This window comes from Macrobrachium rosenbergii, chromosome 5, assembly GCF_040412425.1.
Source record: "Macrobrachium rosenbergii isolate ZJJX-2024 chromosome 5, ASM4041242v1, whole genome shotgun sequence".
Classification (NCBI taxonomy): Eukaryota; Metazoa; Arthropoda; class Malacostraca; order Decapoda; family Palaemonidae; genus Macrobrachium; species Macrobrachium rosenbergii.
Genome location: NC_089745.1, coordinates 24,470,385 through 24,493,209, shown reverse-complemented (window position 1 = coordinate 24,493,209; position 22,825 = coordinate 24,470,385). Strand labels below are relative to the sequence as shown.

Genomic DNA, 22,825 nt, shown 5'->3' with positions numbered 1-22,825 from the left:
GATCGTATACGTAATGCCGCTATCGCTGCTGGTACACCAGCATCTGCTGAGAATTTCATATTCATACGTTGCGATTTTAGAATATTATACTTGGGTATTTCGTTTTTCTTGGTGCTTAGCCTTAAATCTTTAGCCTATTGCACTTCTCACACAGTACAATCACCATAATAACTTTAAAACTGACATATGTGTAACTTTATGAATGTATTAACAACCTACCACAACTTGAGGTAAGAAAAATTATTTTCATTGCTATTCTACAGCAATCTGAGTCAGAGAAAGAGAAGAGACTTTGCCATTTCATTCAAACTGATTATTGACAAACATAATAAATTCAGTTTTTAAGGGCAGAAACTTTGCACTGACTTAGGACGTAAATGCCAACCTACTACTGCCGTTAGGAATATCAGACTCTACGTAACTTAGTTCCCTTATCGCAGCGTGGAACTTTAGTATCTAAAGTCTTAACATTTTTTTTGGCTCAAGTAAAGGTCCCAGGACTGGAAACAAATTACTTTTATAAATTAATTAGACTTTATGGGCTGGCAGTCTATAATATGCACATCTTTCTGTCGCAGCCAAGGACTCTCAGAGATTAACTATAACCAGGATATGTTACACACTTGTGAGCAGTTCAGTTTTTTTGCAAGCCTGTATAGCACTGACTTGTTTACTATTACCTACGTAACCATGCTTTGATTTAGATGAAAGGTTTTTCGTTTGGTTTTTCTTTGTGTTTAAGCACTTGATTTAAGTAATTGAATAATAATTATAAGTTAACAAGATAACAGTCATACTTAACTGCTGCTTATAGATTTGGTCCATCCGTTTGCCTTGTTCGTGTTACATTTTTCTTTTGTTTCTAGTCACGTGATAATACACGGTCTGTCTTAAGACAAGCACAGAAGAATAGCTTTTGTTAATTTACATGGTATCATATTTTTTGTAATGTGATTTATCCACTTAAGGTTTCTACTTTCCTTTCAACGTACATTTCAAATGTTTTAACCTATATTTACAATGGCTTTGGAACTCGCAAGTGTTGAATCTAAAGTAAGCCTCACTCCAAGCTCGAGTTAACCATTTATATCGAAACCAAGAGAGGTTATTACATTTTCTCCTATCTTTGGGATTACGTTCTCTTCCGTGACCATTTCTAAAGAGATTGATTTGAAATTTAAACTGTATTTTAGGTCAGAAATATTAAACCTAACTTTATTAATTTGTTGTTTATGGGTTTGAAATTTGAAAGCAATTTTGTGTTCTTCGAGTTTAAAATTAAATTTGATATGAATGTAAGATTTCAAGATGATTAACTTTAAGGGTTTGCCGGAGACCTTGGCATGTTTACTCTGCTGTGAATGTTTGTTTATTGCTCAACCCTCCACTGGAGCTCTTGAGTAAAGATCACTTTTGCGATTGAAACATATTTGACTATTATATTCGTCGAATTTTTCTAAATATATTTTTTGGCATATTTATAAATTTTTCATTCATTGTATTTATTGTTGCTCGTAGTTATTTGTGTGAAGTTGGTATTTTTACTAGTCTCTGCAAATTATAAACGTTGGAGTGGCTCCGCATTAACTATAATATTATTGTTCTTGAATGCGAGACTTTCCTCGTTATTGTTGTTGAACGTACTAGAGGCAACGCTGGGGAAGGTAAACATTTCCCTTTCTTATCTTCCAGTACCATATAATTGAAATTATGCTCATTTTACTCCTTTTGTGATTGCTCTCTGATTTGTTTATTGATTGAATATTATCTCTTTTGACATCTTTATGTCTTATTCACCAAGTGTCAACTGCTCAGTCCTCTTGATTACAAGAGGGAGTTTTTTTCGTGTTTTATACTTTCTGTAAGTGACAGATAATATTTCGGATCATTTTTTCACAAATCCTCCGAGCCAAGTTTTTTTTTAACACAAATATTCCTTAAGAAAAATCTATGCGTAAACTTTAGGATTGAAGAAGTCGCTCTCATTCTTTAGCGCCGAGACGATGGTAGGCTACTAGTTATCTTCTTGCCGTGGTTCTTGATTCTTGAAGAGGCTGTAGTATTTATTCCAAGTGCTGCTTTTACATTTTTTTTTATGCGACAGATACCCTTACCTATCGCATTCTGTTTTAGTTCGTAACTTAGCCCTTTACGCATTTTTGAGAGTGGAAATTGTTCTTGCTACTGGTAATTTTCCCCGGTAAGTATTATTTTACATGAATATTTGAATGGTTGACATCGTATAGACAGTTTTAATTCTTGCATTATATGTCAATGTTTGTTAGTCATTGTTTACTGTATTCTCCGATGTCAGAATGTGGCCATGGAAGCGTATAATACTTCGTTAGTTTTCATTAGCCTTCAGTTTTTGTAGCACCTGATTTCTTTTTTTGACGCCCGCCTTTTCTCCTTAGTCAATTGCATCCTTTACTTTTTAAGTTGCCAGTTGCGTTAATAGAGTACAGATAGGCACCCATATTTCCTCTCTCTCTCTCTGTCTCTCTCTCTCCATATATATATGTGTGTGTGTATAAACCAAATTCGCGGGAATTAAAAGGTAATATAAAATGTAAACTTAGTGCCGCGAGGAAACTGAAACAATGGACTGCATACATCAGAATAAAAATGACAAAGAAGACCATATTATAGTGTTTAGAAGAGACAATTAAGATTAGAGGAGGATAAAGCCCATTAAGTGCATACAAACATCATTACATTTGAGTTTGATCTTCAGACGAGGTTAAAGTTATGGACAAGTATTACTGTACTGGTAATCTTTAGTCTCTCCTTTAACCACCTTCGAATATCTTCTGCAACATAGGTTCAAGGGAATTTGTAAGTATTAGTTTTATAAATGCAGATTCTAAGAGGTTTCTAGAGAAAATCTTATTACAGCCTGCTCTTATAATACTACGCGTCCAATTATTTCTGTGTGAGATGCACAAATGTCAAAAATTTGGAGACCGATTCCTTAACACTGACTAGCAAGTGTCTTGAGGTTCTGTTATGAGAATCACTGTTGTCCAGTATATAATTTTTGCCAAAATGACATACATTTAGGTGTTTATTAGGAAAAATTTCCGAATATTCCAAAGAATTCCATTAAGTACCGGAGCTGTTCATTATGCAAGATTTTTTATGGCCACAATTTAATTTTTTCCGAGTTAATTGCAGAAGATGTCTACAGGCAAAATTGATTCATTTTATGTTACCTGAAAATAATTCTCGAAATAAATGTATTTATTCTGAATACATGCTTATAATGTGAGAAAAAACCAGTTCATTAGGCATGGCAATCAAACGTTCAGTTATTGTTGCACAGACTGTCACTTGAGATGACGCTTGCCAGCTGTCAAAACTGATCAAATGCCACTGCTCTTTTCCTTAGTTTTATAGATAAAAATAACATACAAAATATTCAATTCTTTTGAATTTAATATGCTTCATTGTAAAATTTTGGCTTAACCCTCTACGCTTACAAGCAATAACGAGTATAACTTGGCCTATAAAATGAATTATCCCTAATTCAAAAAAGCTTTAACAATCAAGAGTATAACTAGGTCTTGTGCATTAGTGATAATGAAATCGATTCAATGCTAGTACAATTAAACTGAAAATTAAGCACCTCTAACTTTTAAAAAATCATTTTGTCCCCGGTCTTTGCATTGTTTGCTCACATATTTTGCTCGTATATTTTCCTAGAGAAAATATACGAGTAAATTTACCAAGGCATAAAAGCGGTTAGGTACTTAATTCAGTTTTGACGTATAATTAAGGTTTTTTTCATTACCAAAAAGAAAATGGAAACCCGAATAAGCAAGTAGCCAGCTGAGTGACGAGTGCCATCGTAGCTTTCTTAATCAGTATATCCGGATTTTCTTTTTGTTCCCCTTTTGGGACTGAGGGTCAGTTACTATAATGGAAAAGTCTAAAGCTAGCAGTTTTTGATGCATTGTTTAACGGTAAATGATATTGCCTTGTAACACTGGTATTGAGACGCCTACATATATTGCCAGCACTTGCTAGATCTGCGGCGAGCAAACAAAACACTACAAAACAAATCCATAGTTTTGTGACTTTCGGTACAACAGAAAAGCATTATGTTTTTGGCCACTTCGAACTAGATATTTCTCTTAATTCATTGTGTCATTTATTTCCGTACATCGTGCCCAAATAAAATGAAAACGGTCTATACATAAGGCTTTATAAAAAATGTTACATGTGGTTGCTTGCAGTCTCACTATTTGAAAAGGTTACAGTTACAATGAATAGAGAAATATTATCCATAACTCTCTCTCTCTCTCTCTCTCTCTCTCTCTCTCTCTCTCTCTCTCTCTCTCTCTCTCTCTCTCTCTCTCTCTTTGTTGATCCGTACCTGGGTTAAGGCCAGGACAGCTGTTCCTATTCTGGAGATCAACTTTAGCTGTAAAATTTCAGCACATTAAACAGGTTCCTTTCTATCTTATATTCTGTTCGATTTAGTTATATTGAGAGTACCTTGGAGGATAGGCCAAAGATCATGTACCCCGCTGTTTCACTTTCTTCATAGCGATACTGTGTTTTATATATATATATATATATATATATATATATATATATATATATATATATATATATATATATATATATATATATATATATATATATATATATATATATATATATATATATATATATGTGTGTGTGTGTGTGTGTGTGTGTGTGTGTGTGTGTGTGTCCATATAATACTGGGCATTCATATAGATATCAAACAGATAATACTGTTTCTCTTACAAGGCTTGTTTTGAAATGTTTTGTATTATTACATTCGCTGTATGAAAAAATCGGCAGTCTCATAAGGATAATAGTTTTCTTTTGTATTTGTTTTATTGTGCTTTCAGTTAAGCTGTATACAGTTTTACTGTTAATAGTGTATAATTTTTTTCTTGATAATCACATTTATTATAAGCAATAATTCAGTGCACAAATTGACCAGTTTTGGAAGATCTTTTATTCCTCACACTGGTGTCAACAATACTGGTGCTAGTATAGCTCTCGATGCAAACTACTAAGAAGTTCGTGGTCTTCGGTGTGATATAAGCTACATATGTTAATATACACTTTTCTGTTAAAGTGAATTGGTATATAAATATTTTTATTTTTTCTATTTCATAGCCTTATAGTTCTGTTTTCAAGCTGTGTATCTAGAACCATCTAAACATCGATTTTTCGTGTAAACTGATTTTTATTAACTTACGTTTTGAGCAGATTGATGAGCAAGACCAGGACATCATGACTGTTGCTTAATAACGTCCGCTCTTCAGCTATTTAATCTAAAGGTAAGACACATTTTGGGTAAACTCATATTTATGCAAACAGTTTCACTGCGTCATTTTCAGTTGTTTTCAAAAATATTTGTATTGGGCCTGTTGTATTTATGGTAGTCATTATCAAAACTGGTGTTTATTAATTTTTATAATAGAAAAACAATGCGGTGTTTTGAGAAGCAAATACATTTTAATCATATTCCTGGTGTGTGTTTATATATATATATATATATATTATATATATAATATAAATATACATATATATACACATACATATGTATATATGCATACAAACATGCATATATATATATATATATATATATATATATATATATATATATATATATATATATACATATATATATATATATATACACACACACACACTCACACACCGACCAGTATTCAAACCTATGCACTTTAGGTTCGATATCAAAGTAACTTTCCACTTATCTATTTAAGTAAATAAGAGAGACGCAAGTTTATTTCGTCTCTGCCGTACATATTCCTGTTTAAATCAGGTTTTGTACTCAGGGTCAAAATCAAGTCGAACAATTGGCTTCGAAGAAAAAGTTATTACAGTAATCATGACTATATTCAAGCTTTAACTGTGAAAACCCTGTGCACAAAACTTCCACATAATCTGCAGTGGCATTCATATAAACAGAAGATTCAATTGCAGCATGTCAAACTGACCTATACTTACTGAACCATCGAACTATATTGCACGCACTCTCCCGGTTCCTGTATATGAAGAGCCACACTTTTGTATACTTCCATTGTCGAGACCTTCCTAGGTCGTTTTCTCTTTCTTTCTCCTAATGCTTCTGAATTATACACTCTTCCTATCAATCCCTCGTTCACCATTTCTTCCACATGACCAAACCATCTCAAAACAAGTCTGATCCCTCCTTTTGCCTACACTAGCCGTTTTACTACTGCTACTTATCTTCACATTCCTCACCCTTTCAGTCCCTTCACCACATATTCTAAGCCTTTAGTTCATCTCAGCAGATCATAAATTTTTCTTTAATTTATATTTATTATCTGCCCTTCACTGCTAGTCACCTAGTCTTTTACCAACACTTCTAACATTCTTGGTATTCTGTAATTTACCTCTTCTCTTATCCTCCCATCATCTGTTTTATATACTCCCTAAATCTTACATATATTCAGTGATTTCTTTCTTCCACATTCCTTACAAACATTTATTGCTCCCCTTTCCTGATTTTCACTTATCATTATAACTTAACTTCACTCACATTGATTCTCAGCTCCTTCCTCTTGAAAATATTTCCAAACTCTTCTTATAGCTTCTGCTGTTTCTCTTAACAAAGAGCTGCAAACACCAATCCTTCCACGCTCCACTAACAGTTCATCTTCTCCACAATTTTCCACCAACATATAATTTCCTTTCTCTTGGCTGCTCGCATCTGTTATTGCATAAGGATACTGATCAACTATTGTGACATAACATACACTTGCCTCAGACCTACTTATATACCAAACGAGTCACTTTCTTGTCTGAATATATTACACACAATTCGAGTCCGTTATAAAACTTTAAATTGCTCTCACAAGTTATCTTTATACCTTACAGCATTAGCTATCTTAACATTGCCTCCTTATATATTTTACCCTAAACTTTATCTTCTCCACGTGTCATGTTTGCCACAAACTCTTTCCCATTACATTCAGACTTTTCACATTTATAACAAACAATAAGACCAGCCAAATTTATTGCCTAAACCCCAGACTGTTCTTCCTCACATACACACATATATATATATATATATATATATATATATATATATATATATATATATATATATATATATATATATAATGGATGTATGTGTGTGTAGCATATGTTCCAGCATAACTCTGAAACTCATTGAACAATTTCAACCAAATTTGGTATACATATGACCTACTATCTAAAATATAATACTGTGGGGGTAAGACATCACTAGCACCAAAGAGTGCCAAAGAGGGTTGGGGTGGGAAGGGCTTCCTGATACAGGGCTGCTTTTGTCCGTAGACTCAGTGACTAAATAAACTCTACAGGTTTATCATACCTCATTTTGGTATATATATGACTTACTATCTGGAAAAGAATGCTGGGGATGGGGGTAAGGCATCACTGGCACTGTATGGGCTGGGGGTGGGAGGGGGATGACATGTAATAAAAACGAAAAACGACAGATATTAGTGTGTAATCCATATTTCTTGAGGTCGTTGAGATGATTAGTGCCACTCCCAATGCCCTTCAAGTCCAAGTTCAGCCCAATAGGAAGGGGGGAGGGTTGTGTAGGAAGGGGTGAAAAATAAAATGTAAAAAATGGCAGATATTAGTGTCTAATCCATAGTTTTCGAGGTCGCTGAGATGAATAGTGACACTACCGATGCCCTTTACATCCACTTTCAGCCCTGATTGGAATGAGGGGATGAAAAGGGGTGAAACATAAATTGTCAAAAATGCTGGGCAATGTAATTGAAGCAACTATCTTAACAGGAAAGGGAGAGAGAGTGAGAGGTGAGAGGGAGAGGAAGTGAAAGAGAGAGTAGAGGAGGAGAGAGAGAGGAGAGGAGGTGTTAGGGAGAAGAAAGAGGGAAAAAGAGAGAGAGAGTGAGAGGGAGAGGAAGTAGAGGGTGTTAGGAGGGGTGAGAGAGAGAGAGAGAGAGAGAGAGAGAGAGAGAGAGGGAGGGAGGGAGTTTATCGGTTGTCATTCAAAGTTTTCCTGGGCAGCACTGGCTTGGTCAGCTAGTATATTTTATAATCTACCGGTCACTTTTTACCAGATATATATGTAATTGTAATAACCACAATGCCCTCTTAACTTCTCAAATTCTTCACACTTTTTGGATTCACTTGTCACTATAAAACCTTTTGAGATCCAAATGTAAGAATATCAAGAAATTCTGATGTCTGTAGCAGGATTCGAATCTCCTTATGAAGGATCAGAATGGGGTTACATTATCCACCTGACCATGAGAAGGATAAAAGTCTAATGCTGTTCATGCATATGTTTACCTGTCGAATTCAGGTGGATTTATTTGAGCTAGAATAGAGGCATCCTCACCATTGTAGGCAAGTGGGTAACTGTTTGTATTGCATTTTTATGCTGAAATATAGTTGACTTGAGCCCACCCATATGCATCTTATGTTGTAGTTTCTTTGGGTTTTTGCTTATATTATTATACTGTTGTTGGATTTGTATATGTTCTGTCATATCATCTCAGTGCAAACAAGTTGATTGGTGAGGGATGATTTAGGTATGTGAAGGGTCAGCATCTTAGTGATGCCAACTTATTGCTTTACCAGGACAATTGTGGATGCCCAGGGAGACTAACTATCCTGAATAATCCCATGACTTCAATTTCTCTATCGCCTTTACTACCACCCGTCATTGGTAGCACACGGAGCCTGTAAGGCCTTGAACGAATGATGGGATGGTCCCCCATATTGATTTGGAATGGGAATTGGCTAACTCTCCCATTTACAGTATTTTCTAATTCTTGTTGATACTCAATCAGGGTGCACTTGCAAGCCTGTGCTAGCAGTTCTACAAGCAGTTTGGAAGTGTGACAGCTGCCAGATTCTGTACTGGTGTGCATTCTTCCAGATTGCACACTGAGTTCCCTTCAAATTGTTTGACACTATGGATAAGTTTACAAATGGAATATAAACCTTTTTTTCTTGCACACTAACAATCCCCTAAGATATACACTCCTGCCATTTGCCATGGGACCTAACCACCCATAATGATCCTTCAGTTAGGGTCTTAGAGGTCTTAACAAAGAAGGTAAGCAATGCCCTTGAGGGAACTCTCTCACCTCTTGCAGGTGTAGCCAGATCTACGTCTGGAATGTCTGTATGCAGGGATGCTACAGTGTTATATATTCTCCCTCAAAAGATTTTGCAGATATCGCTTATATCACTTCATCCCCCTCCTTTTCTATAATGGGTCCGTGGTGGCCCTTAATGGTCACCCCAAACTTTTTAATGACATCAGTTCTAAATATGCAACACACTCCCTCAATTCCTAAGAGGTCAGATATCAAGAAGTTTTGTCCTTTTACTGTTTTTCCTACCTTCATCAGCTGATGCCCTCTGCCTTGTTGTCACTACACATCCCCAGGGATAATGAGGGCCAGCTTCTCTTGACTCTCCTCGCTCCTTGGGGAATGGTTCCCCTTAACAACAGGGAGAATTTCATCCGTGTAGCCAATGGGGCAGTTATTCTTCTTCCCCCAATAGTTGCTGTGATTAAATGCACTCCTACCTCTAGAGGGCTTGTAGGGAGTGGGGGCTGGCCATTACCCCTCATCTGCCTCATACCCTCCTGTGTGTCTGTGATTCCTCCACTGACAGAGGTCCTTGGGGAACCCTTCTTCCTTTGGCTCATGAGGAGGGGGTGCCCTCTTGCTTGAGTAGAACTAGGCCGCAGAGACTGACACTGCCCCTCCCACCAGCCTTGCGGGTTAGATTGGCTCTTCCCAAACCTACTTCCCGTTCTCATCCAGGCACCTCTCCCTCTAGGAGCAACCCCCATGTAGCCCCCAGCTAGGGGTATGGGTTCGATTTATGCAGTCTCGGGTGAAGTGGCCGCATCTTGATAGGCAAAACATAAATTAGTTTGCCTCTTTCTTGGGACACTGAGCCTGCCTGCGGTTTCCATCCCTACAGGTCCAACAGGCATCTCCTCCTTGTAGCCAAGCCCCCCCAACATGAGTACCCCTAGTCCCTCACTGTTCATCTCCATCTTCTTGCTGACTGGGCTTTAATTAGGTGGGTCTGCACATTGCCAAGATAGTTTTTTCTTTCTTGGTACTGATCTGTTCAGCCAGTCGCTGCATATGTATGATTAAATCCTCAGGGGGACCCTTTTCCATCGTAAAAGTAACCTATAAATTATAGACAAAGGAGGCTCAGAACACTAGACTGGCAGATCACTATCTTTTCTGCCTTGGGAAGCCTCCTCTCCTACCAGAGTGAAGCTGTCAACATCTAAGGATATTTGAGGCATGAACTCCCCCACGGATTCCTTCAGCCTCTTTATCAGTCTATACCTTTCTCCCAGGTCAGCCTTATGCTCCACACTTAACTGAAACTTTTTAACATAATTTTTCCGAATTCTTTCCATGTATGGCACATCTGAGACTTAATGTTTTAAAATACTGAAAATGACACTTTCTTATGCACCCTCAAAGTGCGCAGAGGAAGACTTCTACCGAGATATATCCAGGTTTTGATACTTGTTAGCAAATTCTCAAATATGGCCTAAATAACAGGGGAGGTAAGTTTCCAAGTGAGGGGCTGGCAATTAGTGAACATTAACGTTCTCATCTAAGTTGCACCAGGATGTCAATTCTAATATCCTTTTATGTAGTTGAACCACTTCTGCCTCCAACAAGTATATTTGCTGCTTTTGGGCTATGCAGTCATATTCCTGTTGTTCATAGTCAACACTCTCCTCCTTGCCTGTGGCCACATATGCTGCCTCATGGCCCTCACCTTCACTTCACATGGGCATATCTTGATCCTACACACCTGCTACCACTTGACTAATCCCTGGATTAGTAAATGAGACCTGAGGGTGCCACTTTCAATGATTTTATAATGAAAGAAAATCTTGACATATTCACAGTGGGGTGCACGTCACTAACACAAGTTCTCTGATTAACTGCCTCAAGAAAGCAAGTGGTCGGTATCTGAAATCCTGACCCTTCACATACCTAAACCATCCCTCACCAATCAACCTCTTTACAATGAGTTGACACGATAGAATGTATGACGGAAACTCAGCAACAGCAAAATAATGATAGAATCAATTGGTCACTTTTAATAGATATGTATACAATTGTAATAACCAGAATGCCCTCTTACTGTCTCGAATTCATAAGATTTTGGGTGTAACATTTGATTAGAAATTAACTTTTGAGAAGCATATACATAAAATATTGCTTCTTCTATTTCTCAAGTTGATATCTTGTGGAAATATCTTAGAATGCTTTGGGATGAAAATACTATAGCCATCTGTATTAATTCTTTTCTTCTTCCTTGTTTGTAGTACTATTCTCCAGTGTGGTCTCTCGGTGCTGACTTTCATCACAAAATCTTGGACAGCGTTATGTTGCCAATCAAATTTATTTTACCAACTCTTAATGTTGACTTGTACTATAGATGTAAAGTTAGTTCATTGTTTGTTGCATAAAATGTACCAGAACGACACACATCCTCTGCATTCTTCTCTACCAGATCTATCTGTCTTTGCTCACAACACGAGGGAGGCTGCTGCTGCTAACAGTCTGTGCAGTTTTATCTTGGCTAGAACTGAAATGGGAAATAGTTTACCTAGTGCTGTTGTGGAATCTTCTGATCTCCACATATTTAAGCAAGGAGCAAATTCATTCCTGCTCTCTGCTGATGTCTCCTAAATTTCAGGTGTATTAGTTTTATTTTCTGTTCCTTCATATTTATTTATCATCTATTCCTTCTCTGTCTCTGCAGAATCATTTCCCTTTGTAGCCCACTTGGGCTTATAGTTTGTTGGCTTTGTCCGTAAGGGTCTTCAGCTGGATATTTAAAGAAAGAAAAGAACAAAAAGATTTATCTATTCCAGCTAATATAAATATGTATCTGAATTCAACAAGTATATGTGTGTATGAGCGGCAATAGACTCGCCATTTTCGTGGACAGGTTGGTAAAACGACCTTGCTCTGATAATTCTGATGAAGTTTTGAACCTGCTGTGGATGTCAGAATTTCTTCACTTTCTTGCAGTTGGATCTCGGAGACTTTGTAGTGGTACGCGTATCCAATAAGTGCGAACGATTCAAGAAGTTATTACAATTACAATTACACACACACACACACACACATATATATATATATATATATATATTATATATATATATATATATATATATATATATATATATATATATATATATATATATATATATATATATATATATATATATATATATATATATATGTATTATATATATGTATGTATGTATGTATGCATATTTATATTTGTAAATCACATAATAGCATTGGGATATGATGACTCAGGCGGCCATCTTTGGAAGGTCTAAGCACCCAGGTGGGCTTAATAGCTGGATGGAGGAGCACTTGGCTCACGTTTACTAGCTCTGTAGATCGCCCTCAGCCTAAAGTCCACCAGCCCACCCACCTGTAAATGGTACTCTATACACACACACACACACACACACACACACATATATATATATATATATATATATATATATATATATATATATATATATATATATATATATTTGTATATATATATACATTTACATATACATACATATATATATATATATATATATATATATATATATATATATATATATATATATGTGTGTGTGTGTGTGTGTGTGTGTGTAATATATATTTTCTCATTTTCTTCCTTTACGCTATACCTGAAATTGGATTCTAAATCAAAAACATAACAATCACATAACAAATAGTCTGAGAGGTGTTCAGTAATGATGCTTAGAACACATTTTAGTCTCATCCTATGCAGTAATCATCCAAAATGTGAAGGGATAGAAAACACACATTTTAAATTATGTTTATCCTCTACATAATAATGGAAAGAAACAACAATGGTTATTAAAGCAAAGCGTGTCAAGGGTATTCCAACATGGGTTTGCTGCAGACTCCTCAAAATACACTGAGCTTTTCGTTTCTTTAAAAGCAACTACGAAAGCGGGATTTAGCAAGGAAATATACACTAAGGGGATCAACAGGAATTTTATTTCCTTGGATAACTGATATTTGGAATTTGTCTGTAGGTAGAATTCAGACATTTGTTTATCTTTCATTGTTAATTTCTTTCCTGTCGTTTAGGTTGGAATGACGTTTTACATTTAATTTCCTTTTCAAAATGTTTGTTTCCAGTGAGACTATGTTCTTTATGTATATTTTGACGTTATGGCTTTTTTGCTGTTGATTCTGGCTAAATTTTTTGTCGTACATACTTGATAGGTGAAGGAGAATTATTTGACCTTTGTTCTCTTTTAACGAATGTTATAAAACATTGCAAACATCGGCAACGGTTACTGATATTTGCAAGTTATTTTTAATTGCAGTATGTATTATGTAACTGTACTGTACTTAATTTCTTTCGTTTTCTGTTTTTTCTGCTTATTTTAACTGAAGCAAGAGGAGAATTAGCAATACAGAAGTAAACCAGGCATGCAAAATCTATAGTTGTGCCAGAGTTTTGTGCTAAGATTTAAATCATGAAATATGTGGAGAATGGTTTTTCAGTCCTTATATCAGGTATCCAAGTTGACTTTGGAAAATTGGGATTTTACTTAAGGCCTTAGGTTAAAATGAAGATAACAATGAAATTATCACTGTTGGCAGAACTTCACGCTGGTAAAAGCAAGCGTGAATCTTATAGGTTATCATCTTTTATTGCCTTTCCTTGGCAGAAATCCCGATCTTTATCAAATTACAACGAAGTCATTCTTAGACTCATGTAGGTTTTGTCTGAAATTTAATTTTTTTTCTTTTCGAAATCGGCTTGATTATTCACGTCTCTATTGTTAACTATTTTCCAGATATTTGATTTGTTAGCTAGTTCGTCTTGTTTCTTTACCAAACTTTGATTTTAGTCCATGTTTACAATTATAATATTTGCATCATTACTCCTATTGTAGAGCGTATCATTTTAATCCAGATATTTAATAATTTCGGCATTAAAAAGCTCTCATTTACATGGATTTAAATTAATAACATTTAGGCAGTAAAAAAAAAAAATCTTCGAGTAATGGCAGAGCCTAGTGCAAAAGGTTGAAATTTCGTTACTTTCTTTTAACCTGAGGCCAACACTGAAAAAGTGCTTTGTGAAACACACAGAAAAAGCAGATTTGCAAAAAAACAAACTGGGTTCTCCCAGTGTGGGTCCAAGAGATTTCATAGTGTTAAGGAGGCATTTGTTTTTCCCAATTTCGTTGGACTTACGTTGACCCATGGCCGTGTATTTGGTGAGTCTGCCAGGAGAGGGTTGTGGTGAGGTCATCTTGAGCCAAGCCTGAAATGAATTTGAGCCAAAAAATACATAAGTTTTATGTTGTTTTCCCTAACTATGAGAAGCTTATCGTCCATAACAATTACCATCTAGATATTCTCATATCATGTATTTATTTATTTAAATCTATCTATATCTATCTAAAGGATACACAAGTATACACTTGTTTACTAAAATTATGCATGAATTTCAGGGTGTAGTATGCAAAACGCAGGCATATTCATGCAAACGCACGCACACTCACACGCATACACACATACTGTATATTTATATATATTATTTACATACACATATACACACACACACACACACACACACACACACACTGTATATTTATATATATTATTTACATACACACACACACACACACACACACACACACACACACGCGCGCGCGCACACACATATATGTATTGAAGATAGGTGCATTACTTATAACTTGCAGAAGAAGGTGCATGTGTTTCTTTTAGTTCGTATACTGGCTGATCTACTGTTCTTCATATTACAGAGATACATACCTGATATTTATTTGGGAAATTGTAAACGATAAAGTTGATAAGCTCAAGTCTGCATTTTCCAAGGGTTAAAACAATTTTAAAATAATTGCTGAAAGGTGTTGCTTCTCCCATGTGTTTTTTGAGACCGATTGGTGAGATGAACAGTAGCATTAAAATTTCCATCGACCAGCTTATATCTTACATACAGTAACCCTTGACCATCGCTGCTTGTACATGTATATTCTTGTTTTCATGATAATTATCCGAAATAGAAACCGAAAATATGATATAATAATTTGAATTTTTTCCCTTGAATAATCTGTAAATTGATATCGACTTTGAGAGGCATGGAGAGAAATCTGCCTATTGAAGGTAATGATTGATTTATATATGCCTGTATACGTTAAGGGGAAAAGTTCAGATTTTGAGACAAGTGAGCATGGTAAGAAAGAAACGGAAATAGCGTCTAGGAAGTCGGTGGTTAAAAACTGTCTTGAGGTAAAGATATCGATGATGAAGAAGTGTTTGAGGATTATGGAAAATTATAGGGTTAGGGATCTAATTTAGCTGGAGGCTTTCCAGGTATAAGCACAATATAAGGAGAAATAAAAAGAAATTGAAGAAAAGTTGGGATTGTTTAAATTACAGTTGCAGGACAGAAGAGATGACATTGTAAATGTACAGTATAGACGATGAATAAGACGATAAGGAAGTATGTGACAAAAAACTGGGAAAGAATATAAATGCAGACAGGAGTCTGACCAAAACCAGTAGGGAAAAAGGTTATAGTAAATGGAAGTAAAGGGAGAGCAAAGGTGCCCAAGGATAAAAGATACTTTCGGAGAGAAGCTTTTTGAAGAAAATGCAGATTTTTGTCAATGGAGTGAGTATTTTAAAGAGATGTTGAAAGTAAAGGATAAATAAGTTGTAGATCTGAATGATGCATTAGTGAAGGGGTTTCAAGGGACCAGGAGTTCATGGGATTACAAGTGAGATGCTTTGGTGTGATGGTGATAGTGTAATTAAGTGGAGGATCAATACAATTTATAATTTGAATATTATGGTAAGGATTTGATTTAAGAAGTAAGACAGATAACAAAAGGATTAATAGGGAAAGAGCAGTTTGCTTTAGACAAGGAAGTGTGTTTCTGAATCAAATGTTACTTATGTAAGAGTTTGAAAGTCAAAGAAAAATACTGCCTATGGCATACGTGGGCATACAGAAAGTTTAAGGTGGAATTGATTGGGTTGCGGTGTAGAGGGTGTTTAAGATATACAGCTTGCATAGGCAGTTGCTCATATTGAACAGCTAGCACTTTTGTTTCGAAAGCATATCGTGCTCAGAGTAAACGTGAGTTTGGATCAAGAGGGTGTTATATTTCCAAGGTTGTTTTATATTGTATAACTCGAATATAAGTGATGTCTGATCAAAACAGTTGTAGTTGAAAATTTTGTAGGAGAAAAGAATTTGGAAGTAGAGTATGGGTAACGGAGTGGGATTAGTTTTCAAATTATACAGTATTAATTAATAGTAATAGATAAAAGGTGCAGCTACTGGTGAGCTTGACGATTTAAGTAGGTGGATGTTGAAAGTTAGTCAATTCAAGAGTAAAATATGGGGTTAAGTGAAACCCAGGAAGATGGTGCGATGGTGGTATGGATAGTGGAAGAATGAAGTGATCAGACAGATATAGGCAAAAATGATGGTATGATGAGAGAAGAGATGAGCCAGAAGAATAGTCGAAGCTAGAAAGGTAGTAGAGTCTTTGAAAAGAGGGTTGTAGGTAACAATTTGGGAGTAGAAAGGGATTGTTGAGTAAAGTCTCCTTTACAGATCTGAGGCGTGGATGGTAAATGTGAATGAGAGAAAAAAATGTAGACTGTAGAGATGAGTTGTGGCTTAGTGAAAGTTGAGTGAGAATGGTCTAAAAGTTATTGTTAGACAGAGGAAGATGTGGAAGTTGGGTCTTCCTTGTTAAAGCTGAAGACTGCACGAGTTTTCCATCCATACTCATTTTCTTTAATATGACTAAGTTATGATAACATGTTAGCACAGGAGAAATAGATCAGAGTGCTTTAAGATGATTTGGTCACACTGAGAAAAAGGAGACCCATAGATCAGTGAAAAGGTTATTCTGAAGGAGAGTCCGAGAAAATTCAGGCTACAAGGGAAGGCCTTAATATCCACAACGAGGAAGATTTTCTCTGCAGATATGGTCATGCACTGCTGATAGTCCTCTTGCGTTGGTACATAAAATGGTGTATATTGCCATAGAATGTAAGAAATTATTGTCTATTCCCATAAGGTCTTGTGCTCCATTTTTACCCGATTTGAGCAACGTTACTTTTTTTGTCTGCAGCATAAAATATGTCAAAGGAAAACACTTGCTTCAAACTGACGTGTTGTGGCGAAAATCTAATCCAGTCAATCTTCTTATCTCTTCCCTTGAAAATCAAAGTTATATTAAACCCTTTTGACTCTCTTTTCCTTGCTGACCTTTTACGTAACCTTTTGCTGTTGGTGAACATAAAAGTTGAGCATTTGTTTTGACTGTGCGTGCATATATTTGTGTATCTGGTTTGTTTGTATGACTGTCCATATGTGCACTGAGATACGCTTTTATTTCGTTTTTATTACTGTAAACACCTTTAGATTCATGCTTTTGATAAGGCAGTTTCATTAGTTTCTGTTTTAACATATTTAAGTCATTTTATGAATGCAATTTGTTCATCTTCCTGCTATTCCCGTGACTCATCATCATCAGTTACCATGATAATCACCATCATAGTTATGATTAACAGCAGTAGTAATCGTTTAAATGTAGTAAAAGTGATAGCATGTTTTTAGAGTACCGCGTGCGCAAGACATATTTAAGTCCCCCAAAAGAAATCAATAAACATCACTGAAAAGTTACTACGGCTAGTTACACACAGTCTAATTCAGACGTAAGAATGAATGCAACAAAAATAGAATACATTTTTTCCCCCAACAGTGTCGACTCTCAAACAAAAGACAACCAAGAGAGAAACGGACGACCGTGACCAGCCTTTTGAGAATTAGCCTCCTTCCCAAGTCATTCTGTCAACCTTCCTAAGTGAGTTTGTGGTCCAAAATATTTTCCATCCGCGACCCTTAATCATGTCCGGCCTCTGCTGCACTGGGGACGTTGCTAACACAGACCCTGCGGTCGAAATCGCCGTTTTTTAAGTCTTCTGTTTTTATTCTATAAGTTATGAATGATCAGTCATTGTTTTCTTCATACGCAGCAGTCTTTTTTTATTTTATTTCTTAGGATAGCGTAAATATCTATATTTTTTATTTCACTTGGTTTGGCCCGTTCATTTCCAGATCTAAAGTCAGTTGTATGCTAAGCAGAAGAATCAAGTAATTAACTTTCAGTAATTGAGTTAAGTTGTTTCCAAGTAAATGTATATCTCATCTCTGTGATAGTTTTAATGAGTCTTCGCGAATAATAAATTATTTAACAAACGCCAGTGTCAGGTTTCGACGCTATTTCTTGATAAATATCTCAGTTTTCCTTTTCGTACGAATAGCTGTTCTTGGTAATTCATGATACAGTATTTTGGTAAGCTTGCTGAGAACAATTTTGCACAGGAAACATAATGACTTACCAGAATACATCCTCCGATAAGCCCTGGTTTTTCATTGACCCGGTTATCTTATTTGCTTAAAGTTGATGTGTATCTGTTCCATTTCATTTTGAGCCCGACTATATCAACAGAAAGACTAAAGCATTTGTTCCAATCCTTTTATTTCCCTTAATTTATATATTTTTATACGCATTCCATTCTAATTCTCGTGGTTTTAAACACGAAGCATAATTCTGGTAATTGACGCATTCCATTCTAATTCTCGTGGTTTTAAACATGAAGCATAATTTTGGTAATTGCCTTTTCACGTTTTAAGGGCTAAACTTCATTAGTGTGCAGTATGAATAGACATACTACCCTTTAGTGACCACCAAGATTGTATCACCGCGTGTCAGGTCTATGATGCTTTCAGAATAGTTAAATGTACCATCCTTTTTTATTCCAACACTCAGGTTTCCGAGTTTAGAAGAATAGTTGTTTTAGCTGCAAACTTCCATTTATTTGTTACGTAGTTTGTTGATCTGTGATTGTACAGTATATGGCCTCCTTTAAACTTCCTCTTACAATTTCTCTCGGAGTTTAAACAGTATTCTAATAATCTTCTAAGAAAAATTTGAATCCTGATTGCTATCATGTGAAGGAGAGCAGCACTCTCTTTTAGAAAGTATCATACTGATATCTCTACAATATTTCATGGCAGTGTAGATTCTCAGTTTTGTTCCATTTCTCAGCTGACCTATTTAAGATAAGAATGGTAGCATCTTTACTTTACCCACGAAAGAAAATCAGCAACGTATTGTTTTCCAGTCTGTCAGCTAATGTCGAACTTTTCAAAGAAATCGCATTATCAAAATTCGATCAAGTTTTTTGTTGATAGACTCGACCTTTTCCAGCCGTCTTGATTTTTTATATTCTGAATCTTGATGTTTCTCCGACTACTTTTGGCTCAGTTGATGTGCCACAATGATCCAGGAACGGTTGTGATTGTTGCATGCTTGTATGTGTCTTCATTGGGTATTGATTTATTGAGTTTGGATTATAGGTAAAGGCTGACATGGATTCCGTGGTTAGATATAAATAGCTGGTGTTGAGAATTATATCCATTACGGTTCTCACTCTGAATATATTTCCTGAGATCGGTCTAGGATAAATAAGAATTTTTTCTGGTATACACCACATGCTTTACATGAAAAATTGGTTATGTTCGTGAATATGTTATGTAAACCAGCTACCGTCTTATCTTAGTATGGCTAAGCAAAACACATGATCTTCATTATGATGAACATATCCTTTTCTAGAAATGAAATTTAAATTCTCAGCTGTAAGTGTGACCTGTCAAGGTAAGGAAACTGGTACATTGTGGCCTATTTATTCATTAAGTATCATTTACATACTATGGACTATTGCAAATCAAGTTATTAGAACTCTAAGTGCTGTAGGTACTGGCATTGTGTCACAGTTTGCTTCAGACCCAGAAAGTTTTCTATGAATTAATGTAATGGAATATATGATGGTGGCATGGACCCAGAAATAAACCACAGGATACAGTGTGCTTGGACGAACTGGAGGAAATCATCGGGAATATTGTGCGACAAGGGGATTAGTGCATGAGTAAAAGAAAGGTTTTATAAAAGTGTAGTTAGACCAGCGATGGTGTATGGGGCTGAGACGTGGTCAATAAAGAAGGCTCAAGAAAGGAAGTTGGAAGTGGCAGAGATAAGGATGTTGAGTTGGATGTGTGGAGTCACGAGAAAGGATAGGATCAGAAACGAATGTATAAAAGGGATAGTCAAAGTGGTAGAAGTGTCAAAGAAGATTCAGCAAAGAAGAGTGCAGTGGTTTGGTCATGCCATGCGGAGAGAGGAGGATCATGTGTGTAGAAGGGTCATGGACATGGAGGTGGTCGGGAGGAGGAGGAGGGGAAGGCCAGGATTCAGATGGAAAGATAACGTAGCAAATGACATGCGGGAAAAAGGGTTAACAGAACCGGATACGTAAAATAGAAGAAGATGGAGAAGGCTTACACGGAACAGCGACCCCATATAGAGATGGGTAAAGGCTGAAGACAAAGAAGAAGAATGTAATGGAATATATGTACTCTTCTCAGACACTCAATTGTCTTGAGGTCTATCTGGCTATAGCTTGACTACAGCAGATAGCCAAAATCCTAGTATGATTCTTTCTTAATTAAAAATTTCAATGGTAATTAAATGCATACCTCTGCTCCTGAGGTAAATGGTACATAGCATTATTTTTGTAGATTATTTACTCACCTAAAATGAGAGGCTTACTTTAGCCTACCTTACTTCACTTATTGAAAATGTGCTGTTTTTCACTTTGAGTTTACTGAATTGTGAAAAGCAAGCCACCTTACAGTGCACAACCAGTGTTTTATTTAAAGTTATCTTCGTGATAACAGAGCCAGTGGCAAACCATGAAAAGTATATTACACTGGATATGCTAACTGTTATAACATTCTTATAGGTGATAAGCCATTGTCACAAGTAGAAGGTCTGTTCTGCTTTGTTTTATGAGCGGGTTTACGAGCTTTTTTTGGGACTGACATTTTTGTGTCTGCTGATAGGCATGTATTCAAGTCATCCAAAAATTTTATGTGTAATCTTACTTTACTTCAGTGAATCCAAGGAGAAAGTCAGACTCAGTGTGTTAAAATTATTATGCCATGGAGAACTAGTCATGTAGAAAGAAACTTCATAAATATCTTTCGTCTGCACCCATTCCAATTTTATTATTGACGTACTGCATAAGCTTGTGAGAATACAGTCCCAGAAATTACAAGATTCAAAATATGACAGATGAAAGTAAAATAACAAAACTGCATTAGGCTTGTCTAGAAACTGTTTGAAGTCATTCCCGTATAACTAAATTACAAAAAAGTACTTGAAAAAATATATTTAAGTGGGCATATTGGCCTTTATTCTGAATATTATGTCAACTGGTCGGTCGTTCCAACATTTCCTTCTTTTGTGAAATAGGATTGCGGCATTGCCGTTAAAGTACATCACTCACTGTCTCGTAACTGTCACTCTATAATACCTAATGAAAACTTTACAAGGAGAGGGTAGAAAGTGTCTTGTAACCCTGAAGGAAGCAATAATGGAAGCATAAACGCATTCGAATACATTTGTGTGTTTTCCTTTAAAGTAAATATAAAAAAATGCTGAGGATACTGCTGGCTATTTTACTTTTTTTTTTTTCAAATAAACATTATTACTTTAGTTATTCCGGGGGCATGATGAATGTTGCTTTGAAATTTTCGAGATATAGCTAATGGAAACGGAAAACAAAGAGGCCGAAGAAGATATTGTCATGCACCGCCCACGTGTGCGGGCGTACACACCCCTAAAATCAAAATCTCCTTTATCCTGCGATAACTAATCCGCGAGAGAAACCATGCGGTCGAGGCCAATACAGTATAGGTCAGTCGGAGAGAAACGGCCGAGACAAATTTCGTGGGCCACATCTCCAGAAAGACCCTAGGTGGGATGTTGTGTCGGCGTGGGGTGAATTGTGGCCCACTCTGGAAGGTGAGTCACCGATAATCTCTTCTCCGTCTGACCTCCTCTGTATTGGCCTTGAGAAACACAACTTCTCTCGTACGTCTTTTGTGCATATATCTCCATTGTCATTATTGTCACGATCTACGTATTATTACCATTGTAAGTTCCTCGTTGGTCAAGTCGGTAGAGTTCTCGGCTAGCACTCTGCTGGACCCGAGTTCGAGTCTCCGACCGGCCAATGAAGAATTAGAGGAATTTATTTCTGGTGATAGAAATTCATTTCTCGGTATAATGTGGTTCGGATTCCACAATAAGCTGTAGGTCCCGTTGTTAGGTAACCAGTTGGTTCTTAGCCACGTAAAATACGTCTAACCCTTCGGGCCAGCCCTAGGAGAGCTGTTAATCGGCTCAGTGGTCTGGTTAAACTAAGGTATACTTTTTTTTATTGCCATTGTATGTATTGTTATTCCAGCTTCCCAACCATATATGTATGACTTTCGGTCAAATGTCCCGTATCAGTTCGTGTGTATATTTTTGTCTGTGAACAAACAGATGCTTGAATTTAATCCCTCTCTCGACCTGTCGGAGTCGGGAGCTACATTGCGGCTCGCACGAGCTATTGGCCTGTGTGAAAGTTTTAGCAAGAGCCCGTGCTGGCATAAATCCAGCTTAATCAATAACAACAACTGTAAATAAATCAGTAAACTGTAGTCTCCGCATCTTACTCGTACCTCGCCTCACAGTCTCATCTACTAAAAGTCCGAACGGACTTGTAATTACGGTTTTCTTATTAGTTGCTAAAAGAGTTCTAGGTAT

The 22,825-nt window shown here is 36.3% G+C and overlaps 2 protein-coding genes across 7 annotated transcripts in view; one reads left to right on the top strand and one right to left on the bottom strand.

Moving 5' to 3' along the window:
• ChAT (Choline acetyltransferase) overlaps nt 1-22,825 on the bottom strand; it is a 256,104-nt gene that overhangs the window by 69,213 nt on the left and 164,066 nt on the right. For all 6 annotated transcript variants that reach the window (XM_067103847.1, XM_067103848.1, XM_067103843.1 and 3 more), the window contains one exon: nt 14,313-14,382. In XM_067103847.1, the coding sequence (XP_066959948.1) occupies nt 14,313-14,370 (58 nt within the window). In that variant the 5' untranslated portion in view covers nt 14,371-14,382. The remainder of the gene's footprint in view (nt 1-14,312; nt 14,383-22,825) is intronic.
• The window catches only part of LOC136838899 (WAG22 antigen-like), a 342,430-nt gene continuing 324,850 nt past the window's right edge, over nt 5,246-22,825 (top strand). The window contains exon 1 of the mRNA XM_067104592.1: nt 5,246-5,318. The gene's annotated coding sequence lies outside the window, so the exon portion shown is untranslated. The remainder of the gene's footprint in view (nt 5,319-22,825) is intronic.